We start from the raw sequence: 22,367 nt of genomic DNA on the forward strand, positions 1-22,367 counted from the left end.
TTTTTTTTTTTTTTTTTTTTTGTTTTGCAGCAGGACCATGTATAAGTGTTCTTTTCCCCAGCTACATAATAAAGCCCCAGAGAGAAGAAACATGCCTTCTACTTAAGTACCACTTCTCATACAGCACTTTCCCCACACTGGGCTTTTCAACAATGACAGACTATTTGACTTGCCTAACAAAAATCACTAGTTATCAGTATCCAAAGCTACCACAGGTGTATCATCAGTCTTCACAGTTCCTAGGCCTTCTGTGTTCCAGTTAAAGGGGAAAGCAGATATGGAAAATGAGCAACTCCCAAAATGCTTTGGAACCTTCATCAGCCATCAGCCATCCTCATCTGCAAATTGCTAATGTATAAGATCAGTACATCTCAAGAACTACAATCTAAATTGCTTACTTTTATGAGAGTGACTTTATAATGCTGTTAGCCTTAAGAACAATTAAATCAGCCAGGACATAAAGACACGTATTTGTTGGCTTTTTCGCTTTTCAGAATATGAAGTTATATCCAGAGAAAATGGGTCATTCAGTGGCAAGAACAAGTCCATTCAAATTACAAATCAAACCTTCTCCACAGTAGAAAATCTAAAACCAGATACAAGGTAAGCCACCTGTGCTATTACAGGTGAATTATGACAGTACAAAAGTCATCACAAAGGAATGAAATGACATCATCCATCTCTGTCTTTAGGGACAGTGTAGTTTCATTCTTTGGCTTTCTGTGCATAGCAGTAGATACCTCTAGAGTCATGTTTTGCAAAAACAGAAATTACTGGTGGGAATACAAGAGCTGATAAGATGGTCTGTAGGTGAGAACATTGAAAAATAGATAATTAATACCAAATGTTGATATTAAATACCAAAATTGAGAGAAGGAAAAGTCTGTGGATGAGACACAACAAGAATGTGTATGAAACAGATGTGAAACAGAAGACTTAGGCTAGCATACTGGAAAGAGCGCAAGGTATAAAAGCTATGGAACAAATGTAGACCAAGTTGGTGATAGTTAATGCTTAAAATAACTACAGACCATTCCTAGGCATAGCAGTCTTTTCCTTTTGAGTCTTTTTATCATAAACAAACAGAATCCATTTTTGAAAATAGAAATACGTTACTCATGGTCTACAATAAACAACTTTTCTTGGCATCCCTTATTACCTATTGGTACCTGGCTGTTTACAATACTGCATGGTTTTGTCATTTTTTAAAAATTTAAAGTATCCAATATTTTATCGGCTCACCATACTGGAAGAAAAATAATGGCTTTATACGCTTCTGGAAATGTAATAGGAAAGGTTTTGTTTTGTGTTTTGTTTTACATGGCTAAATCATCAAATTTATTGTTCAAGGAAATTCTCAAATAGATATAGCCAAGCATTTCCTTAAAAAAGCCAATGTACTAATTTCATTTTGTGACTAAATATCACTGTCTGTGGAAAATCAATTTCTTTCCTCAAATTCCAAAACACTATTTAATACACTGTCTGTGCTTTCAGTTAAAACAAAAACATCTTCACATCTTAAGTTATAATACACCAAGCAGCAGAGATCAATTTTCAGAGAGACACAATCAGGAATTTTTCCAGACTAAATATTTCATAGCTTGATAAAGTTTCCTGGTATTTTACAAAGATCAGCAGAGGCAAAGACTAGAACTCCAACATTAGAAAATTTTCATAAGTTTTACTTCTATCTTCCATTGTCATCAGTTGATTGAATTGAATAAGGTATTAATTATGACACTCAAAAGAGCCTGCTATGTTTCTGACAACAAGGAAACTCTGATATCACTGTTTTCAGGAAAAAAAGGAAGCATTTAGTTATTCTATATGGTTTGCTGTGTATAAACTGTAGTCCTATACTACAAATATAATACTTTCCACAAGCATTTTTTTCTTTAAAGTTCTCTATTTTGAGCTGTAATATGGAAAATTTTACAACTGCTAAATTTTTTTAAGGATTTAAGTTAGCCAAAATAAGCATGTATTTCAGTAAAACCTCATTTGATGATCGTGGTTCTGTTTCCTTAGAGAAATTAACAGGAAGAGAGTCTATTTTTAACAACTTATTTTAAGGAAAGAGTAAAAAAGAAAAAGTCATTTAATTTGGACTTTCTAATAGGTGAATTGGGGCTTACAGAACCTGGATGGGTTTTTTTCTTTTTAAAATTTATTGCTTTTTATTCCACATAATACACCAAAAACATAATGAAAAGCATCTAATTTCTAAATATCCATTGTGTTCCTTCTCTGAATTAGGCTATCTTCAAATTTTCACCTTCAAAGTTCACCTATGACTCATGATAAGAAGTAGAAAATAATTATTTGAGTGACATTTTAACCCTGATTTGTTTGTAAAAAGGTTTGTGTTTCCACTCAGGTAACATTTATTAAGTGCCAGCAGTGTGCTTGCTGACTGCAAAACTGAATAAACAAGGTGCCTGCCCTTGAGGACTTGAAGGAGTGAGGTAGTCCGGTAGTTACCAATTAGTATACACAAAGCAGTGAGAGCTCTGACAAAAAAATATATACAAGTTGCAAGGGGAACACAGAGTGGGTGACAGTTTGCAAAGTCTGGGGAAATTGGGAAAACTTCCTGGAGGAGGTGACACCTGGGCTAGGTTTGGCTCAAGATGGTCAGTTTAATATGAAATCTTCTGGGTGTAAGCCAGTTGCTTTGTTTAAGCTACATCTTGTTATCCAAGCACACTTTCCAGTATGCTTACCTTGTTACGACTTGTCTCCTCTTGTGTTTGTTACAAGTTAAATAGGATTTTAGGTTGTGTGTCACTTGAGGAGGGTGACGGGCGGTGTGTGCGTGCTTTATGGCCCGATTCAATTAAGCTCTCTATTCTTAATTTACTGCTAAATCCTCCTTTAATCCTTAGTTTCATAAGAATTTTCGTGTGAAGTGTTCTGATGTAGAAAATGTAGCCCAATAAACTAGGAGGCGCATTAGCCCTAATCCTATCAATCCTAATCCTAGCAATCGTACCACTACTGCATACCTCAAAACAACGAGGAATAATATTCCGACCAATCAGCCAATGTCTATTCTGACTTTTAGTGGCAGACTTGCTGACTCTAACATGAATCGGGATGTCCTGATCCAACATCGAGGTCGTAAACCCTATTGTCGATATGGACTCTAAAATAGGATTGCGCTGTTATCCCTAGGGTAACTTGTTCCATTGATCAAGTGTCTTCCATCAATAAGTGATGTAATACTTTTGACTGGTTAGTCTAGATTAAAATCACTCAGAGGTTGTTTTATGCTCCGAGGTCACCCCAACCTAAATTGTTGGCCCATCCTACTTAAAGGATGAGTAGGAAGGAATTAGCTAGGTAACTGTGGTAGGGGAAAGAAATGTCAGAAGAGACTAGCACATGTCAGTGCAAAGGCCCAAATGGTATGGTTGTGTGCAGTGAACAATCAGCTACTCTCATGAGTATGAGGGGTGAAAAGTGGACAGAGGCAGTGGAAACAATGAGAGGTGGAAGCCACGTTGTGGAGGGCCTTCTGTGCCAGATCAGGGAAATTGGTCAAGAAATGGAGAGAGCCAGAAAGATGGTAACTGAGAATGACTTCTTACTCCAACTTTCAATTTAGTTTTTTTCTGACATTGATTTAATCACTTTTGATACTAGAGCTAATTATAATGAGAAACAGTTGGTAGAATAAAGCTAACAAAAAGAACTTTTTGCTAATGTCTTGCAAGAGTGCCATTCTGGTATCTTGCCTATTTGGCCAAATAGGTGCATAAGACAAAAGTACCTTTGGGCTACGCTGCATTTCATTCTGGAATTTTAGGATTAATTAGTCATGGAGTTCACATCTAGCTTCTGCTAGTAATTGTTGTAGGAGTTATGCTGATTGTTTCTGGAGTTTACCTCAGTTGTAGGAATTACACTAATTGTTTGTGGAATTTACAGCTATGTCCACTTTACCCCACCCTAAGATATCCATCTTGCTTGCAACTCCTGTCCTTCATTAGTGGGTCTTCAAAGGAAAGACCCCTGCAACTAACTATTCTCATCTCAAGACAGGCAAAGCCCCAAAAAGGCCCTTTCTGGAATCATCTTTGGGAAAAAGTAATATTAAGAGTAGGAATCCCTGAAATCAGAATCCTGTGCCAAATTTTTCCAGTTGGTATAAATTTGGGGCCACTCAATGTGTCTGTATTTGGCTCATTTTATGTTATTTTTAGAGTTTGGTATAATTGAATGAAATCCAGTTCAGACATAAACACTGTTGATACTCATATGTCTCATTTGACCAGAATTACATTGATAGTCCCTAATGGGTCATGATTTAAAAGTTGTATATCAGCAGTTTGAAAAACATTTTCCCCATCAGGAGCAGATATAATACACATGGATATAAAGGTGCTCTAGTGAAAATTGTTTAGTCTACAATATGTGGAACCTTGTGGTGGTCAGGTAGCTTAGTAGATCTCAGACCACAGTGAGTGGGAATGCATTCTATGTCCTCTTAACAGGTATGCTAGAGATGAATTTGTCCATTTAACAGGCAAAAAAATGTCTTCAGCTGAAGTATTAAAATTATGATTTGAAACCTCTATTAATCAAAATAAGTTCATGAGTTAAGGAAGAGTACATTGAAGTCAAATTATTTCATGTAATCTGAGATTTCTGAAGCCCAGGGAAACAAAACTAACAGCCATGAAACAGCTGGGCAGCATCACAAGGCAGCATAAAAGATCATACAGGACTTACGCTAAAGTTCGACAATTTAGAAGAGAGAAGGCCTCACACAATATTTGAGGCTAGAACTTGACAGTAAAGGATAGAACTGGATAGAACAAGCTGGCAAGAAAAGAAAGAGTAACAATAGTATTGTTCTTTCAAATCAAGTCCATGTGCATGACTTAGATGAAATACAAGTAGTCCTCAAAGTTACTACTTACAGCAAGGTTACAGCCGGAATAATAAAATTATGAGTTCCAAATTTAGATTTGTAGGCTTTTTCAATGTAAGTTTTTTCCATACTATCTTAAGTTGTTAGCACAAGATTTCTTTCCATTATATCTTTTCTGCCCAGCTATGATCTAAGATTAATGCTAATAAAAGCATGCTATAAAATAAAGAGGAAGTATGTACAGCATGCAGCCACCAGGTGGTTTTTATTACCTATAAAGAATGACTTTAGTCACATTTCAGTGCCTGTTGAATTCCCAACAGGCAAACTTTGAATTATAGTTGGTAAAATTCAACCCCCACCCCCCACCATGTGGTTCTGGGATACGCTCTTGGAAAAGCCAGAAGATAATAAATTTTGAAAGAATTACTGTAAATGTGTTCCAATTTCAGGAGACACATGTACATAATTTATTTTAGTAGCATTTTCTATCATTTGTCCTGACTAAAAATCATGAGATCTAAAAACAGGTGATAATTACAGCCTAATCATTTATTATACACCAAAACGGGTGGAGTAGAGCCTGGTGTTAGAACATTTAACACAAGAGAATCAATGCAGAGAAAATAGATCTCCAGAGGTTTTTAGGTTAAAAGTTTTAAATGTTCACCCACTAGTCTAGAACCAAAAGCACAGTGTACTGTGTTACCTTTTTCTTCTCACAGTGTATGACAACTTTCTCCGTGCCTGGTTTTACATTTTAGCCAGATTTTTTTTTTTTTAACCTTCTCTGCAAAAGCTCAAAAAATAGCCTAGAGGAAGGGGCCATGCGGCAGCTGTCTTGCTGAAGGACAGCTTGGCTGCATACGTGGTATGAGATGTTTCTCTCTATAGAGAGTGAAGCCCCATGTCTGCTCTGGGGCATTGGACTGTAGTTCCAAAGGTGGCACAGTGGGGACCCCCCGAGTCTTGCCAACAGATCTGTGCAGCTACGATGGGCTTTGGTCATATACATGCACAGGGAAGAGAAGTGTTGGTGTGGAGCCTTAACTATTTCAGTCAGATGAAACAGGAACATGTGCTAAGAGGCACAGTGCTGTGATACAACTCCCATCTCTTTCTTTGCAAGACTCGTCTCCCCCCAACTCCTAAAACACAAAGAAAATAGAGATGAGATATGTTGGAATCCACCTGAATCAGTGCCCACCTAGCCCAGTCCCCTATATATATTTTCTACTTATTTCCCCCATGATACCTCAGTATGTGGCTCTTGTTGGGCTAAAAGAAAAATACTAAGAAGAGCCTCCCCTATCTATAGCCAACCATTTTGTGTGTAAAGACTATGATTATTTTTAGTTCTGTGAACAGAAGAACTGACAAAGTATATGACTGAAACTGTAAGTCTTGGGGACAGGAAGTGTGAGGTAAATTGATCTTGAAGTCTTTCCCACCTCTAAAGTGATCTATTCTTATGATATTCAAAGACATGCATAGAATCAGCGGGAAACTAGAACTGAAAATAAAATGAAACTCTAGGTCAAGCCTTACAGCTGGTAGAATTGTCCTTCTATTACAGAAGTAGATAAGGCATTTTTCTTTAAGTCTGTGTCTGTGGGCTCCAGTTTGTTTTCAGACAAATTGTTTCTAGCTCACATTTGGATAATCCATGGATAGGTTGCATTCATCCTGATGAACAGGTTGGGCAGGATAGATGGACACACATAATTGCTATAAAGACCAACAAAACCCCCTATAATCTCTTCAAGTGAGCCCTTTTCTCCTCACTTGAATTAAAGAATCCATTGTGTGTGCCAGATTTACATGTGGCCCAGCAATTTCCTATGCAAAGTGTATTCTGTCTGGAATAAATCATTCTGTCAGTGAATCAAGTTCACTTACCCTATTCCTGTACTTCTGTCCTCTGTAGCTTGGGAGGGTTCTAGAGAACAGTTCTCCCTCTAAAATTAAAACATACTAAAGTTTCCTATAGCTGACAACAAAGACAGTTTGGGAATATTGTCTATGTTGTTTGATTTAATAAAATCTTGGCGCAAGAAGTAAGCTGGAATAGAGGCAGCAACTTCTTATAAACCATAAACCTGGCTGAACAAAGCAGTCATGTGGAATAGCCATTATACGCTTATTCATAGTGTTTTTGTGTAATTCTGTGCCCTTCAGATTGTATATTAACTTTTCAACGTCTTTTCTCAAGGAGTAAAATAAGCTACTAGAGCCTTAGGCACTTTACTGAGTTTTATTGTAGGTGTGGGCAGAAGAACAATCAGTTCACCATTAAAGAAGAAAGAAAATGAAGGGATTGCTCAGTTTTGCAACTTTTCTTCTGGCAAAAGGATAACTAAGAGCATGGAATTCCACTAGTCTATAAAGAGAGGAATTATTCTTTTCACATAAACATATTCTTTTAATTACTTTTCACTCCGAATTCCTTAGTATCTGTCGGGTGGTGGGGAGGAGCATGCCAGAAACTCTTAGCAACACTGTAGACTTAGAGTGCAGTCCAGATCTGGAATTTCTTGTCCCTGTCTAAATGAGAGATACAAGAATGTCGCCGAGGACATATTTGTAACTGGTCGATGATACCTCAATGCCTGCTGATGCCCTGCTCCTCTGCCCTTTGTCCCTGATTGGAACTTCGTTTATCCTCTGACATTTTCCCTCCAGTTCTGCTCTTTTTCTCCTTGTCTGTATTCCCAGGTCAGTACAATGTCTGCATATGGCAGGTATCCAGAAATGCTCGGGTAACTGATTGATTAGATTTCTCTTTCCATATTTGAGGGCCTATTACTAATTTTTTCATATTCTACTTTTCCATTTCTTTCCTTCTGACTGAAGCCCCACCTGAATAGGACTCAAATATTTCAAGACTACAAAGGGGTAAAATTAGCCAACCAAACCACTCAAACCAACAAGCAGTTATAGAGTGGCTTCCTTTGCTGTGCAGAAGTCTGTTAGTTTGATGTAGTCCTACTTGTTTATTTTAGCTTTTGTTGCCTTTACTTTTGGTATCAAATCCAAAAAATCATTGCCAAGACTGATGTCAAGGAGATTACCCACGAGGTTTTCTTCCAGGAGTTTTATGGTTGCAGATCTTATATTTAAGTATTTAATTCATTTTGAGTTAATTTTGTGTATAGTATAAGATAGTAGTCCAGTTTAATTCTTATTCATGCAGCTGTCCAGTTTTCCCAGCACTATTTATTGAAGAGACTGTCCTTTTCCTAATTGCATATTCTTGTCTCCTTTGTCATAAATTAGTTGACCATATATGTGTGAGTTTATTTCTGTGCTATTATGTTCCACTGATCTATTTGTCTGTTTTTATGCCAATACCATACTGTTTTTGATTACTGAAGCTTTGTAATATAGTTGAAAATCCAGCATAGACCTTTCAGCTCTGTTCTTTCTCAGATTGCTTGGACCATTTGGGTCTTTTATGGTTCCATACAAATTATAGGTTGATTGTTCTATTTTTGTGAAAAATGCCATTGGAATTTTGATAGCAATTGCATTGAATCTATAGACTGCTTTGGATAGTAGGGAAATTTTAACAATATTAATTCTTCTAATCCATTAACATGAAATGTTTTTCCATTTATTTGTGTTTTCTTCAATTATGTCTTATCATTTTCAGTGTGCAGATTTTTTACCTCCTTAGATAAAGCTATTCCTAAATATTTTATTTTTTTGATGCTATTATAAATGGGATTGTTTTCTTAATTTCTCTTTCTGAAAGTTCATTGTTGGTATATAAAAACACAACTGATTTTTGTATACTGATTTTTTTCCTGTAACTTGACTGAATTTATTTATTCTAACAGTGTTTGGTGAAGTATTTAGGATTTTCTATATATAATATTATGTCATCTGTAAGTAGATATGGTTGTACTTCTTCCTTTCTGCTTTGAATGGCTCTTATTTGTTTTTCTTGCCTAATTCCTCTCATTAGGACTTTCTGTATTACATCAAATAAAAGTGGCAAGAGTGGGCATTTTTTTCTTGTTCTTGATCTAGGGAGAAAGTTTTCAGCATTTCACTATTGAGTATGGTGTTAGCTGTGGGCTTGTGATACATAGCCTTTATTATGTTGAGAAACATTCCCACTTTACCCACTTTGTTGAGAGTTTTTGTCCTAAAAGTATGTTGAGTTTTGTCTAAAGCTTTTCTGCATCTATGAGATCATATAAACTATCACTTATGTTGTTAATGTGGTGCATCACATTGATTGAATTATGGGTGTTGAACCATCCTTGTATCCCTGGACTGAATCCAATTAGATCATGATCTGTTCAGATTATCTATTTCTTCATCATTCAGTCTTGGTAGGTTGTATGTTTCTAGGAATATATCCATTTTTTTCTACATTATGTAATTTGTTAGAGTATAATTGGTTATAGTAGTCTCTTATAATTCTTTAGATTTTTGTGGAATCAGTTGTAATATCTCTTCTTTCATATCTGATTTTATTTCAGTCTTCTTTTTTCTTATCTACTCTAACTAAAGGTTTGTCAATTTTATCTTTTGGAAAAACAGCTCTCAGTTTCATTGATCTTTTCTGCTGTTTTTCCAGTTCTCTACTTCATTTTTTTCTGCTTTGATCTTTGTTATTTCCTTTCCTCTACCAAATTTGGGATTAGGTAGTTCTTTTTCTAGTTCTTTTAGCTGTAAAGTTAGGTTGTTTAATTAATACTTTTTTTGTTAATGGAGGCATTCATCATTATATATTTTTCTCCTCAAATCGCATTTGCTACATCTCATAAGTTTTGATGTAGTGCATTTTCATTTTCATTTGTCTCAAAATATTTTTTGATTACTCTTGATTTCTTCTCAGACCCATTAGTTGTTCAGGAGCACATTGTTTAATCTCCATGGATTTGTCAATTTTCCAATTTTCTTCATAGAATTGATTTCTAGTTTCTTATCATTATGGTTAGAAAAAAATGCTTGATTTGATTTGTTTTCTTTAATTTCTCAAGGCTTGTTGTGGCCTAAAATATGATCTATCCTGAAGAATATTACATGTGTGCTTGAGAATATATATTCAAATGAAATGTCCTGTAAATGTCTGGTAGGTCCATTCAGTATAATGTGTAGTGTTAAGTCCAATGTTTCATTATTAATTTTCTGTTTGGATGGTACCCCTGCTTCTTTTGCTTTCCATCTGAATGATAAATCTTTTTCCACCCCTTCACCTTTAGTCTGTATGTATCCTTAAAGCTGACGTGAGGCTGTTGTAAGCAGCATTTACTTGGTTTTTACTTTTTGTCTATTAAGCCACTCTATGTGCTTGCATTGGAGAATTTAGTCGATTGACATTTAAATTTATTAGGTAGGGACTTACTATTTTGTTCATTGTTTTCTGATTGTTTTATAATTATTTTGTTCCTTTATTTCCTCTTTTGCTCTGATTTTCTGTAGTGGTAAACTTAGATTGCTTTCTCTTCATCTTTTGTGTATCTACTATAGGTTATTGCTTTTGTTACCATGAGGCCTACATAAAACATTTATGAAGTCTGTTTTAAGCTAAAAACAACTTCAAACATAAAAAAGCTCTACATTTTTCTCTCCCCTCCACATTGTTTTTGATGTCATAATTTACCTTTCCTTACATTGTTGCAATCATTAACAATTGTAGTATGGTTAATATTTTTCTCTTTTAACCTTCAAATTAGAGTTATAAGTCATTTACTGCACCATGATTAGAGTATTCTGTATTTAACTATGTATTTACCTTTACCAGTGAGTTTTATACTTTTAGATGTTTTCTTGTAACTAATTGGCATCCTTTAGTTTCAGCTAGAACTCTCACATTTCTTGTAAGGCCAGTATAGTGGTGATAAATCTCAGCTTTTGTTTCAGAAACTCTGCCTCTGCTTCAATTCTGAAGGACAATTTTGCTGGCTAATTTGTTTCTTTGTTTTCGTTTTACTTCCTTCTGGCCTGAAAGTTCCTCCTGAAAAAACTGCTGATAGTATTATGGAAGTTCCTTTGCATGAAACAAGTTGCTTTTCCTTGCTTCTTTTAGATTTTCCCCTTGTCTTTAACTTTTGACAGCTTAATTATAACATATCTCAGTGTGAACATTTTTAGATTCTTCTATATGGAACTCCTTGGACTCCCTGGATCTAGATGTCTGTTTCTTTCCCCAGGTTAAGAAAGTTTTTAGTCCATATTTCTTTGAATGAGCTTTCTGCCCCTTTCTTTCTCTCTCCTCCTTTTGAGACCACTATGATGCATATCTTGGTCTGCTTGATGGTGTCCCATGTATCTCTTAACTGTTTTCATTTTCATTCTTTCATCTTTTGGCTCCTCTGATTAGATGAATTCTGCTGCCTTCTCTTCAAGTTTGTTGATCCTTTCTTCTACTTGGTGTAGTCTGATATTGAACTCCTCTAATGAATTTTTCAGATAAATTATTGCATTCTTCCACTAAGCATTTTCTCTTTGGTACTCTTTAAATAGTCTGTCTTTGTTGAAATTCTCTCTTTATTCTTGCATTTGTCTCTTGATCTTGGTAAGCATCTTTATGACTGCTATTTTGAACTCTCACATAAATCATTGTCTATATTGAGATCTGTTTCTGTTGGCTTGTTTTGTTTGGAACATACTCCTCAGTTTCTTCAATTTCCTTGATTCTTTGTTGATTTCTTCATATTAGATAAAACATCCACCTCTTCCAGTGTTGATACAATGAACTTGTATAGGAAATGAATCTCTTCAATCAGCCCAGCCCAGGCTCCTCATTGTCCCTCAAACCTCTGAGGTTGTCCAAGCCAACTTCTTTGTTGTTAGTGGCTCCCAGTAGTTGAGGGTGCTCTAAAGCCTATCACTGTCCCAAAGGTGAGAATTGTGGTCACCACGTGGGTGCAGGCTGATTATCAACTGGACCCTCAGATAGCAGTTGGGATACTCTTTACTTAATCCCCCTCCAGGGAAACACTGGAAGATGGGCATTTTTGCCTATCACTGTGCTAGGCCTAGGATGTAGCCCTTGGGTGGAAGTGCTCTTGTACCTGTTAAAAACTACTTTGTGTGCTACAGTATTATGGAACTGAAGAATGCAAGCCCTGTTGGTTCTCAGAGCCAGGCACCTGGAGTTGGGGGTGCTGGAGGCATTCTTTGAACAGCAGCTACAAAAGCTGGGGTGCCAGACATTTGTACAAACTCCTTCCAAGGAGATAATGGTGCCTTGATCTTACTGTTCCAGTCAGAGGGAGGGGGCAGGGAAGATGTCCACCAGTTTCCCAGTCTTTGGTGAGAGTTACAGCCAGCCAGTATATATGTGCTGTAGTTAGAAGACTGGCCCTCAGATAACAGCTTTTAACATATGCAAATAAACCTCTTTCGGGAAAAGATTGGTGGTACATGAATGGTTTTGCCTATTCTCTCTGTGCGGATTCCTGGGGATTTAGCTGGTTAAGAGCTGCTTCTTGGCTACTGTCCTATGGGACTTGTGAATGCAAGCCCTGCTGGGTTTCAGAGATGGGTGTTTATGGGCCCCATCCCTCAGGTGGGTGTCTTAAAAGTTGGGATGCTAGATGTGAGGTCCAAAGCCTTTATTCCTCAGGGAGAAGGTGGAAATTGAGGGTTTTCTCCCAGTTGTAGGACACTGTACCACAAAGAGAGTTTATGGCAAGAGTGTGTCTCAGCCTTTCCTACCCATTTCAATGTGGGTGTTCTTTCATTTGCCCAATGTGTATGGGTTGCTTCACTAGTTTCTAGATTTTTCAGAGAGAACTCCATATGCAGCTGTACAGTTGATGTGCCTGTGAGAGAGAAGCTCAAGAGCCTCCTCTTCCACTATTTTAGTCAACTCTCCTCCATTTCCAATTATTTTAGCTATTTCTCCTGTTAATTAAATCCATATTTCTAGACTGACCATTTCTCAAAAAGGCAAAATATGTCATCTCTTTGTTCCATGTGTTTATCGCAATATCTCCTGGACTCCCTTACCAATCATCTTTTGCTTCTATCTTGATTTCCCTAACTCCTACATCCTTTACTTTCTTTTACTCCCTTACTTTGTGGTGTTCCTTGAGAAATACATCTTTAGAATAGCATATTATGGAAGATAACATTTTTGAGTTTTTACATGTCTGGAAATATCTTCATTTTACCAATACTGTGGTTTAGGCAGACATAGTTTTTTAAACTACAATGAAGACTTTTGAAAGCATTGTTCCACTGTTTTCTAACTTCAAGAGCTAAGAAGTCAAATGTCATCCTGAGTCTGGATCCTGTGGGACCTATTTTCTTCTCAGAAGCTTTTATTTTTTTGTTTATTGATTTTGAGAAAGAATGCATGCAAGCAGGGGAGGGGCAGAGAGAGAATCCCACACAGGCTCTGCACTGTCAGCATGGAGTCTGACAAGGTGCTCAAATTCATGAACCATGAGATCATGACTTGTGCCAAAATCAAGAGTTGGACACTTAACTGACTAAACCACCCAGGTACTCCTCTTCTCAGAAACATTTTAAGATTTTGTCTTTATCCTAATACTCTGAAACTTTTCAACTTGTGTGCTTTGGTTTGTCTCTCTCTCTCCCTCTCTTTTTACTTTGCTGAGCATACATTAGACCTTTTAGATCTGGAAAACTGTCTTTCAGCTCTCAGAAATTACTTTCTAGGATAACTTTGCATCTTTCCCCCTTCTCTCTCTCCTGGAATCTACTAGTCAGGTGTTGTATTCCCTAGAATAATCAGATTACCTTATTTTTGCTCCTTTTACTCTCTTTGACTTTTTGTTGTAGTATTTGTAAAATTTTAATTTGATCTTTCAAACCTTCTATGAAAAGTTTTATTCTATCAAAAATAATTTTCTTGTATGAAAATTTTAAATAGTATTCTACGCTTATTCCCCATGTGCAATCAGTATTTTGTCTGAGACATTACTCTTAGACCTAGTGTTATAAACCTCATGATAGAATGTACTTCTTGAGATTTTGCCACTTCAGATATTTTCTTTATATAGGGTTTGTTTACTCACCCCAAAATATGTGCCTTTTAGTTTCCCTACTGTTAATTAAACTTAGTTTTAAGTGACTTCTTCAAAACTTGTCAAGTATCATAAAGCATTGGCAAGAAGCAAAAAAAGTAGCTTATGAACATCTGTGGTCATGCTACACATGGAGCTGAAGTGTAAATGACTGTGAAATAAAAAGACATGGAGAGGATTCCAGCAATCAGACTTGGCCAAAGCACAGGAATTTTGGCAAATGGCTTGGTATGTGGAATGCATTGCTCACTTAAATCAAAGTCCAGATACCTGTTATTTCTTTTTTCCATTTTCCATTCACCATAGTGGTGGTTTTTTTTGTTTGTTTTGTTTTGTTTTTTCTTTTCGGTCCTCAGGCCTCTGAGCAAGAATTTAATCTCTAGAAAGTGTTCTATGGCCAAACACCCCTTGTACGTGCAATTGATTTAAATGAGTGGCATGGATGATTTTATACTGGCATCTTTTTATTGCAAATGATCATGGATGGCACTTTCCATTATTTGACAAATTTACAAAAGGCTTTGATGTGTAGTGTCTGACTAAAATCCCTGTAAGTTTTAATCCTCATTGCAGGTTGTAAAAGCAGATGGTGAGAGTACAATGACTAACAGCCTCATTATTCTTTTTTTAGTTCATTTAAATTCAAGTTAGTTAACATATAGCGTAGTATTGGTTTCTGAAGAATCCAGTGACTCATCACTTACATACAACACCCAGTGCTCATCCCAACAAGTGCCCTCCTTAATGATGTTTATCACCCATGTAGCCAATCCCCTCACCTACCTCCCCTCCAGCAACCCTCATTTTGTCTTTAAGAGGCTCATGGTTTGCCTCCATGTTTTGTGTTTTTCCTTTCCTTCCTCTATGTTCATCTGTTGTTTCTTAAATTCCACATACAAGTGAAATCATAGATTTGTCTTTATCTAATTTCATTTAGCATAATACACTCTAGTTCCATTCACATTCTTACAAATGGCAAGATTTCTTTCTGATCACCAAATAATATTCCATTGTGTGTGTTGTGTGTGTGTGGATGGATAGACAGATAGATAGACATATAGATAGATAGAAGATAGACACATACATACATACATACATCTTTATCCATTCCTCAGTCGATGGACATTTGGGCTCCTTCCATATTTGGCTATTGTTGATAGAGCTATTACAAACATTAGGGTGCATGTGCTTCCTCAAATCGGAATTTTTGTATCCTTTGGATAAATACCTAGTAGTGCAACTAGTGGGTCTTAGGGTAGTTTTAATTTTAATTTTTTGAGGAACCTCCACATTGTTCTCCAGAGTGGCTGTGCCAGTCTGTATTCCCACCAATGGTGCAAAAGTGTTCCCCTTTTTCCACATTTTCACCAACATGGGTTGTTTCCTGAGTTGTTAATTTTATCTATTTTGATTGGTTTGAGGTGCTGTCTCATCAAGGTTTTGATTTGTATTTCCCTGATGATGAGACCCTCATTGTTCTTAACCTAAGAATAGAATACCATCTTGTAGAGTTATGTCGAATGATTGTTTCTGATATAGATAGCACTCAAGTTATTTGCCTTTGTTGTAATCTTACAGATTCTGTAAGATGTTGTCATCTTACAGATTCTGACAGTGTTTTAATGCAGTGCTTCAGTAGTCAAGAACCTGGAGGCACCTGGGTGGCTCAGTCAGTTAAGAGTCTGACTTCAGCTCAGATCACTCAGATCATGATCTCGCATCGGGCTCTATGCTGACAGCTCAGAGTCTGGAGCCTGCTTCAGATTCTGTGTCTCCCTCTCTCTCTGCCCTTTCCCCACTCACACATGCTCTTTCATGCACTCTCTCTCAAAAATAAACAAACATTAAAAAAAAAAAGTCAAGAATCTCCCTGAACTCCAGAAAGTTCTATTACTGCTTAGTGTCCTCTGTACCAAATGAACTATCATCCTTCTGTTTTTTACTCATTTATAAAATGCATTTCCACATTTTATGTGTTCTGCATTCTTATTCACTTATAAACTTCTCAAAAATGGGAATTATGTCCCAAAAACCTTGTACAAAATTGAGATTCGAAATACTGTCAGCTGACTCAAGTTGGTTTTACACTCAAAATTACTTTTCCTGCGAAGTTGCTGTTAAAAGGAACTTTCAGGCAAATGACAAACAGCTTTACTACTTGAATTTCTTTGCTCTGTGTAAGTATTCTATGAATGAAATTTCACAAATATTTCGTAGTAAGTTAATGCATAATTCTTAAGGATAGACTCAAACATACCCACAAGTCCAAGGGATTTAGTTTTATTTTGTTTTGTTTTTTTTAATGTAAAGAGATAAGGCCTAGCCTAGACTGTTTGAAAAGTACTTTTTCTTTCTTCATGATGCTACTAGAATATATGTGATTTCACTGTACTTATGATTTCAAAATAGAATCAGGAAGGAATATTGTTTCCTACCTCTAAAGGATATCTTACATTTTTAAAAAAATTTCTCCTACACAGCTATGAATTCCAGGTGAAACCCAAAAACCCACTTGGAGAAGGCCCAGCCAGCAACACAGTGGCATTCAGTACTGAATCAGGTAATCACATCAACAGTAATTCCCAAAACAAGGATCTAAATGGACACAATGTTTTGCATAATAGAGATGGTTTGGAATTCAGCTAAATAAACGGTGTATAAAGAGTTTCTTGAATTTCAAAAAAGAAAATTGATCAAAGTAGCCTTAAAAATACTGTATTTTTTATTAACTTATTTTGATGTGTCAAAAAAAAAAAAAAAGGCCTATCAGTTTGAAAGATAAAAAGTGGGCTCCTGGGTAGCTCAATCATCTGTTAATCATCTGACCTGAGTTCAGCTCAGGTCATGATCTCTCACCATCATGAGATGGAGCCCCACGCTAGGCATGGAACCTGAACCTGCGTTAAGAGTCTTCCTCCCTCCCTTCCCTCTACCCCTCCCCCACTCCCACACCCAAATGTGTTCACATGCTCTTTCTCTCAAAAACAAAAAACAAAAAACTGTGTATTTATACTTAAAAAACATGAACAAATCCTCCACTGTATGCTTAGAATCCATGCCTAGAATCAAAATTGCAGACACACTGAGCCGTAGTACTTCCAGAAAGGGAATTCATTTGATATTTTTTTAATAAGCAGCTGTGAAATTTTCTGACCTATACTCCAATTCCTTTAAAAGATATCTATACTCACAGCATTATTTGTGGAATTTTTACACCAACTGCACTTCATGGCATTTTGGTAAATTTTACCATCAATAGTTTCTGTCTGAATTTAAAGAGGAAGCTTTAAAATGGAATGAGCGCTTGAAGAACAATAATTCCAAACGATGCAGCTGAGTGCCTGCCAGAAGACTGTTCAATGGAGAACAATTCCAAAACACCCTTTCAAATTCAGTCTTTAGCAGGAGTGTACCACTTTGCAAGTCAGACTTGACTGTAAGCGTCCATCTTCTTCACTATGTCACTGAAACACCAGGGCTTACTTACCTGATAACATCTGACTCTGTGTTTGCTATTTCTCTTCAGCGGACCCAAGAGTGAGTGAACCAGTTTCTGGTAAGTACCTGTCTTAGTGTGAACACAACTACATGCTTTTCTAAACTGATTCAAAAGGCATGCATGGCAGAGTTTTGGTCATGACTTCATTTTCGTCCATTTAGTCTTAGAGTATCAGCCAGGTGCAAATGCTTACCTAAAACATTCACTAATACTGAGAACCTATGATGTTTGGGGAACAGGCTGGATATTTTGAAACTGTCATTCATGTGCAAGGCTAGCTCAAAATTTGTTAAATAAGTCAAGACAGAACAACTTCATTTCCACCTTTAATAGCAAGTTACATTAAAGCAGCTGTTTATATGCTATGCTACCAAAACAACAAAACTCTAAATTTGCTCCTAAGGGGATGCCGTCTACATTCAACACCTAAACATACTGCTTCTCTCACTAGTGACAGGAACTTAATTGGGGGTTTATATGTTTAAACTCATAGAATGTTTTGACTCCAATATTTATTGGAGAAAACCAAGTTATCAGCAAGCTGACAATAAACTTTGCTAACTGCTTTCTAAAAAGCATTTAGGATCAGGACACCTGGGTGGCTCAGTCAGTTGAGCATCCAACTTTGGCTCAGGTCATGATCTTGTGGTTCACTCCTGTCAGCCTGTCAGCGCAGGGCCCACTTTGGATCCTCTGTCCCCTCTCACTGCCCCTCCCCTGCTTGCACTCTCTCAAAAATAAACATTTAAAAACCAAAGAAAACAAAAAAGCATTTAGGACAGCTCTTCAATACTCAGAATTGGATGCTAACCTCAAACCATGTGTTTTCTTTCTGTAGCAGGAAGAGATGCCATCTGGACCGAAAGACCCTTTAATTCAGACTCTTACTCAGAATGTAAGGGCAAACAGTATGTCAAACGGACATGGTATAAAAAGTTTGTAGGGGTGCAGCTGTGCAACTCTCTCAGATACAAGATTTATCTGAGTGATTCCCTCACAGGTAAGTGAGGCTCCCAGCTCTATTTTGAGCCTTGCCCTTCAGGGAATGCTTTATAGCATTCTGTAACTTAGCCTTTTCTACGGGCAGTTCCAGACATTCCTTTCCTTTTGAGCAAATTTTTCTTTTTGAGCAAGATATTCCTGGAATACTTGGCCTGGGATTCAAGACATGCTATTAGAATGTAAATTATGAAAATGCAACTTGAAACAAAACCATCAAGGCAAACCTGAATGTAAAGGCACTTGCCACATCAAAGTTCCATTTTGTTACAACCACCAATAGAAAGCCTATTGATAATTAGCGTTAACAGTAATCATGGAAGGAATAGGACAGATTTAATATTTTAAGTCTGTCAGAGACCAGATCAAAATACCTGACCAAAAGGGTTATAAATCCTTGCTCCAGACCTGATCACGGGCACGGTTATCATGGTCTTTTGTATACGCATACAGTAAAAATTTTAAGGCCGGGCCCCCCATGGAAATGTAGACATTTGTTCAGGCACTCATTAAGCAGCTGTGTTCAGATGTTTTCTAGGTGCTGGGGACAAAGTGGTAAACAAGCCCAATTCCTGCTTTCTTGCAGCTTACAATTTAATAGAGACAGACAACAAATACGTACAGAAAAACTAAAAGATGAGAGAAAATGGCTGAAGGGAGCTCCTTTAGTTGTAATGGCCTCTCTGAAAAGCTAAGATTTGCGCTAAGAAGAAAACTATGAGAAGGAATCACCCCAGCAAAAATGTAGGGATGAGGCACTAGAGGTAGAAGGAAGAGAAATGCAAAGGCTTCTGCTGGAACACACCTAAGCCAGTTCCTTTAGTGTGGCTCAGACGTAGTAAGGGGAAGGTCAGGCAGGCAAGCATTAAATCAGGCGGAGCTTTCAAACGAGGTAAAGATTTTGGGTGTTCTTTTGAATGTAACGGGAGACTGCAGGAGAGATTTATGAAGAGGGGTAACATTATCTGAGCTGCATTTTAAAGAGATGACTGATCTTTGGGAGGAGGGGGAGAGCAGGAAAGAGAGGCAAGAGTAAAAGCAGTGGTGTCAGCTGAAGACTACTCCATACTTCAGTCAAGTGACATTGATGGCTTGAACTAGGGTGAAGGGGGAGGAAGGAAGTCCAAAAGCAGGAAAGACTCTCTATCTGAAAAAATCTGCTTTCAGAATTATCCCCTATCAAAGAGAGTAACACTTTAAGATGCTTTTAATTTCTGGTTCCTCAGGAAAATTTTATAACATAGGCGATCAGAGAGGCCATGGAGAAGATCACTGCCAGTTTGTAGACTCATTTTTGGATGGCCGCACAGGACAGCAACTAACCTCTGACCAGTTACCCACCAAAGAAGGTATGTTTTCTGAGCCTTGTCCTAAGCTAGAGGATTTTACAAGGAGAATTCAAGCTGAGGAAAGCAATCATTTAAAAAATATTCTACAATGCTACTGCTCTAATTATCTGACTAGAGAAAAAGATTTTCACATAAGACCTTAATAGAATTTTCTCAACTTTCCTCCCAGTCTTTAAGACTCTATTCCTTAGAGCTAAAGGAAATTACACACAGACATCTATTAAAGGCATTCTACTTCAATAACACCTGATTTTGCAAAAACAGCTATAAAAGAGTAGTGTTTCCCAACCTTAAATCACTCTTGTATTACCTTTATTCTTTTTGTCATACCGAGCACACTGGCATTTTTTTATTCCCGTATTACTTGCCTTAGAAATCATTATATAAACATAATTAAAATCGAACAATTCTGGTGAGTGAAGAACCACTCTAATTTGCTAAAGATATATTAGCACTAAGTTCCCTAACGAGAATTTAAAAGACTGAAAATTTAATCCTTATCCAGGCAGGGCAGGAGGAAGTAAATTAAACGTCCACATTACTCAGCAATCACTAAGAGGTTTCTAAATTATTTGACGAGTCTTTTCAGCAACACATTTTGTTCACTGGCTTTTAAGTTGTCTTTTACTAGAAGTTCAAACTGCTGACTCTTACGAATTGGATATGAAACATACTGCAAATTTTGAGTATTGCGCTAACATTTATATTCACAGTAAAATCTGTAATCATTTTGTGTAAGGTCCTTGAAGGAAGATTTTACCTAAATTTAATTTTTAGGAATTTAGCATTCTTAGAATGACCCTTTTGTTTCCTAACATTGTGGTAAATAGCACCTTGACTGGTCAGTTCTTCACAGACCACTAGTCTGTAAAGTGCAGAAAGAATACTTTCATGTAAGATGCAGAGAGTATACTGAACATAGCCAAGGCACTCAGAACACAAAACCCCTGACTCTTACCCCATTCCAGCTTTGTCTCTCAGACACTACCAACCAGCTCATTGCAACACTTGGGCAGATATAAGAATTTCAGGTGCCCTTCCTGCTTAGCCAGCCATCACTACCTTAGGAAAGACACCAGGGTCTCTACTACCATCCATTTTCTAAAATACTTCACCTAGAGTAACATTCAGCCATACAGTGACACCTTTCAATCTGTGAGTGGTGATGGCAAAAATATAGCAGCTATTAAAATAATATTTTCCTTCTTAGGTTATTTCAGAGCAGTTCGCCAAGAACCTGTCCAATTTGGAGAAATAGGTGGTCACACCCAAATCAATTATGTCCAGTGGTATGAATGTGGGACCACAATTCCTGGAAAATGGTAGATACTGCAATCATGTTTAAAAGTGCCTTCTATCATGGCAAAAAATAATTGGAAACACTATAGTATTTGTCACATTCATTTAAGGCTGTTATGTTTACTATGTATTAAAGTTTAGTAGCAATAGATGTTTATTGGATTGCTGAGAATATTTATCAGGTTTTACAAAATCATTTTAAGAAAACAAGATATTGACATTAACAATAACATTTTTAGGGAAGCTGGCTCCCTATTCATGGTATTTTAAGAGATCATTTGTATATTATTTATCACACTGTTGTAATGTTTTGAGATACTTTTATAGCAAATTTAACGTCAAAAACTAATATACTTTTTAAAAAATATCACTTTTATTAAAGTGTATTCTTACTGGTGAGTTAATTCCATAAATCTCAACTTGGTTTAACTTATTAGATCAAATTATCTTCAGCATTTGTACGGGGGGAGGGGTCCTAATATTCATGTTTATTTAAACTTCAAACTTTTAGCGATAGCTAAATAGCTTTTCTGAAGCATTTCAGTAGTTAAGCATTAGTGCTGATAAACATTTACTTAAAACTTTGCAAATTACTGAAAATACTGTTTGAATCAGTAAATACGATTTCAGCTGCAAACTGAGTATCTGACAGACATTCAATTTCAAAACACCCATTTTGTTCTTTCTACCCACAAATGTGTTACAATGTCTGAATGTACTTTGTCAAACTATCCCTTTAAGCAACTGTCTTTCTTTATATTCTTTTTAATATAATTCTAAGGATGCTTCTGTAGAGTCTGAATGTGAAGTAACACATGACCTCCCTACCACCTTACAGGATACATACTCTACTTTTATACATAAGACCTTGAAGCATGAATGTAACAGACAATGTTTTCATAGTTTTGTCTAACTCAAGCTGTAATGAAAATCTATTTTTAAAAAGTCCTTCATTTGGAGAAGGATATGGGAATGCTGCCTTTTTGCCCTTTTTCTGAAGGACCTTTCCTCTGTTCTCCCTTCAACATGCTTCCATTTTATCAATGCTACATTTTGTATTTTTCAAGCAAGTATAAACTGCAATAAAGAGATGTAGTTTTTTTAAGACTGAGTTTTTCATTTCCGAATGATTCACACCTCGCTAAGGAAAATCAGTTATTCAGCATTTCCCCAACCCCCTTTATATCTGTTGTGTTTATATATAAATGTTAATGTTAATTTACCTTCCTCTGAAATCTACTTTATAGAGGTGTTGTCATTTTAAGCCAACGATTATTAACATGTGTTTCTTTCAAAGTCAAGACTAAAATCAAGTGGCACTGTGCTTC

General features: G+C 36.7%; 1 protein-coding gene across 1 annotated transcript in view; it reads left to right on the forward strand.

Annotated features, from left to right (window-relative positions):
• ABI3BP (ABI family member 3 binding protein) overlaps nt 1-22,144 on the forward strand; it is a 204,694-nt gene extending 182,550 nt beyond the window's left edge. The window contains exons 62-67 of the mRNA XM_077774920.1: nt 495-603; nt 16,374-16,453; nt 17,420-17,449; nt 18,231-18,392; nt 19,618-19,740; nt 20,951-22,144. Of these exons, the coding sequence (XP_077631046.1) occupies nt 495-603; nt 16,374-16,453; nt 17,420-17,449; nt 18,231-18,392; nt 19,618-19,740; nt 20,951-21,066 (620 nt within the window). The 3' untranslated portion in view covers nt 21,067-22,144. The remainder of the gene's footprint in view (nt 1-494; nt 604-16,373; nt 16,454-17,419; nt 17,450-18,230; nt 18,393-19,617; nt 19,741-20,950) is intronic.
• Nucleotides 22,145-22,367: the final 223 nt, after the last annotated feature.

Source organism: Crocuta crocuta, unplaced genomic scaffold, assembly GCF_008692635.1.
Source record: "Crocuta crocuta isolate KB4526 unplaced genomic scaffold, BGI_CrCroc_1.0 scaffold6, whole genome shotgun sequence".
In the NCBI taxonomy this organism is placed as follows: Eukaryota; Metazoa; Chordata; class Mammalia; order Carnivora; family Hyaenidae; genus Crocuta; species Crocuta crocuta.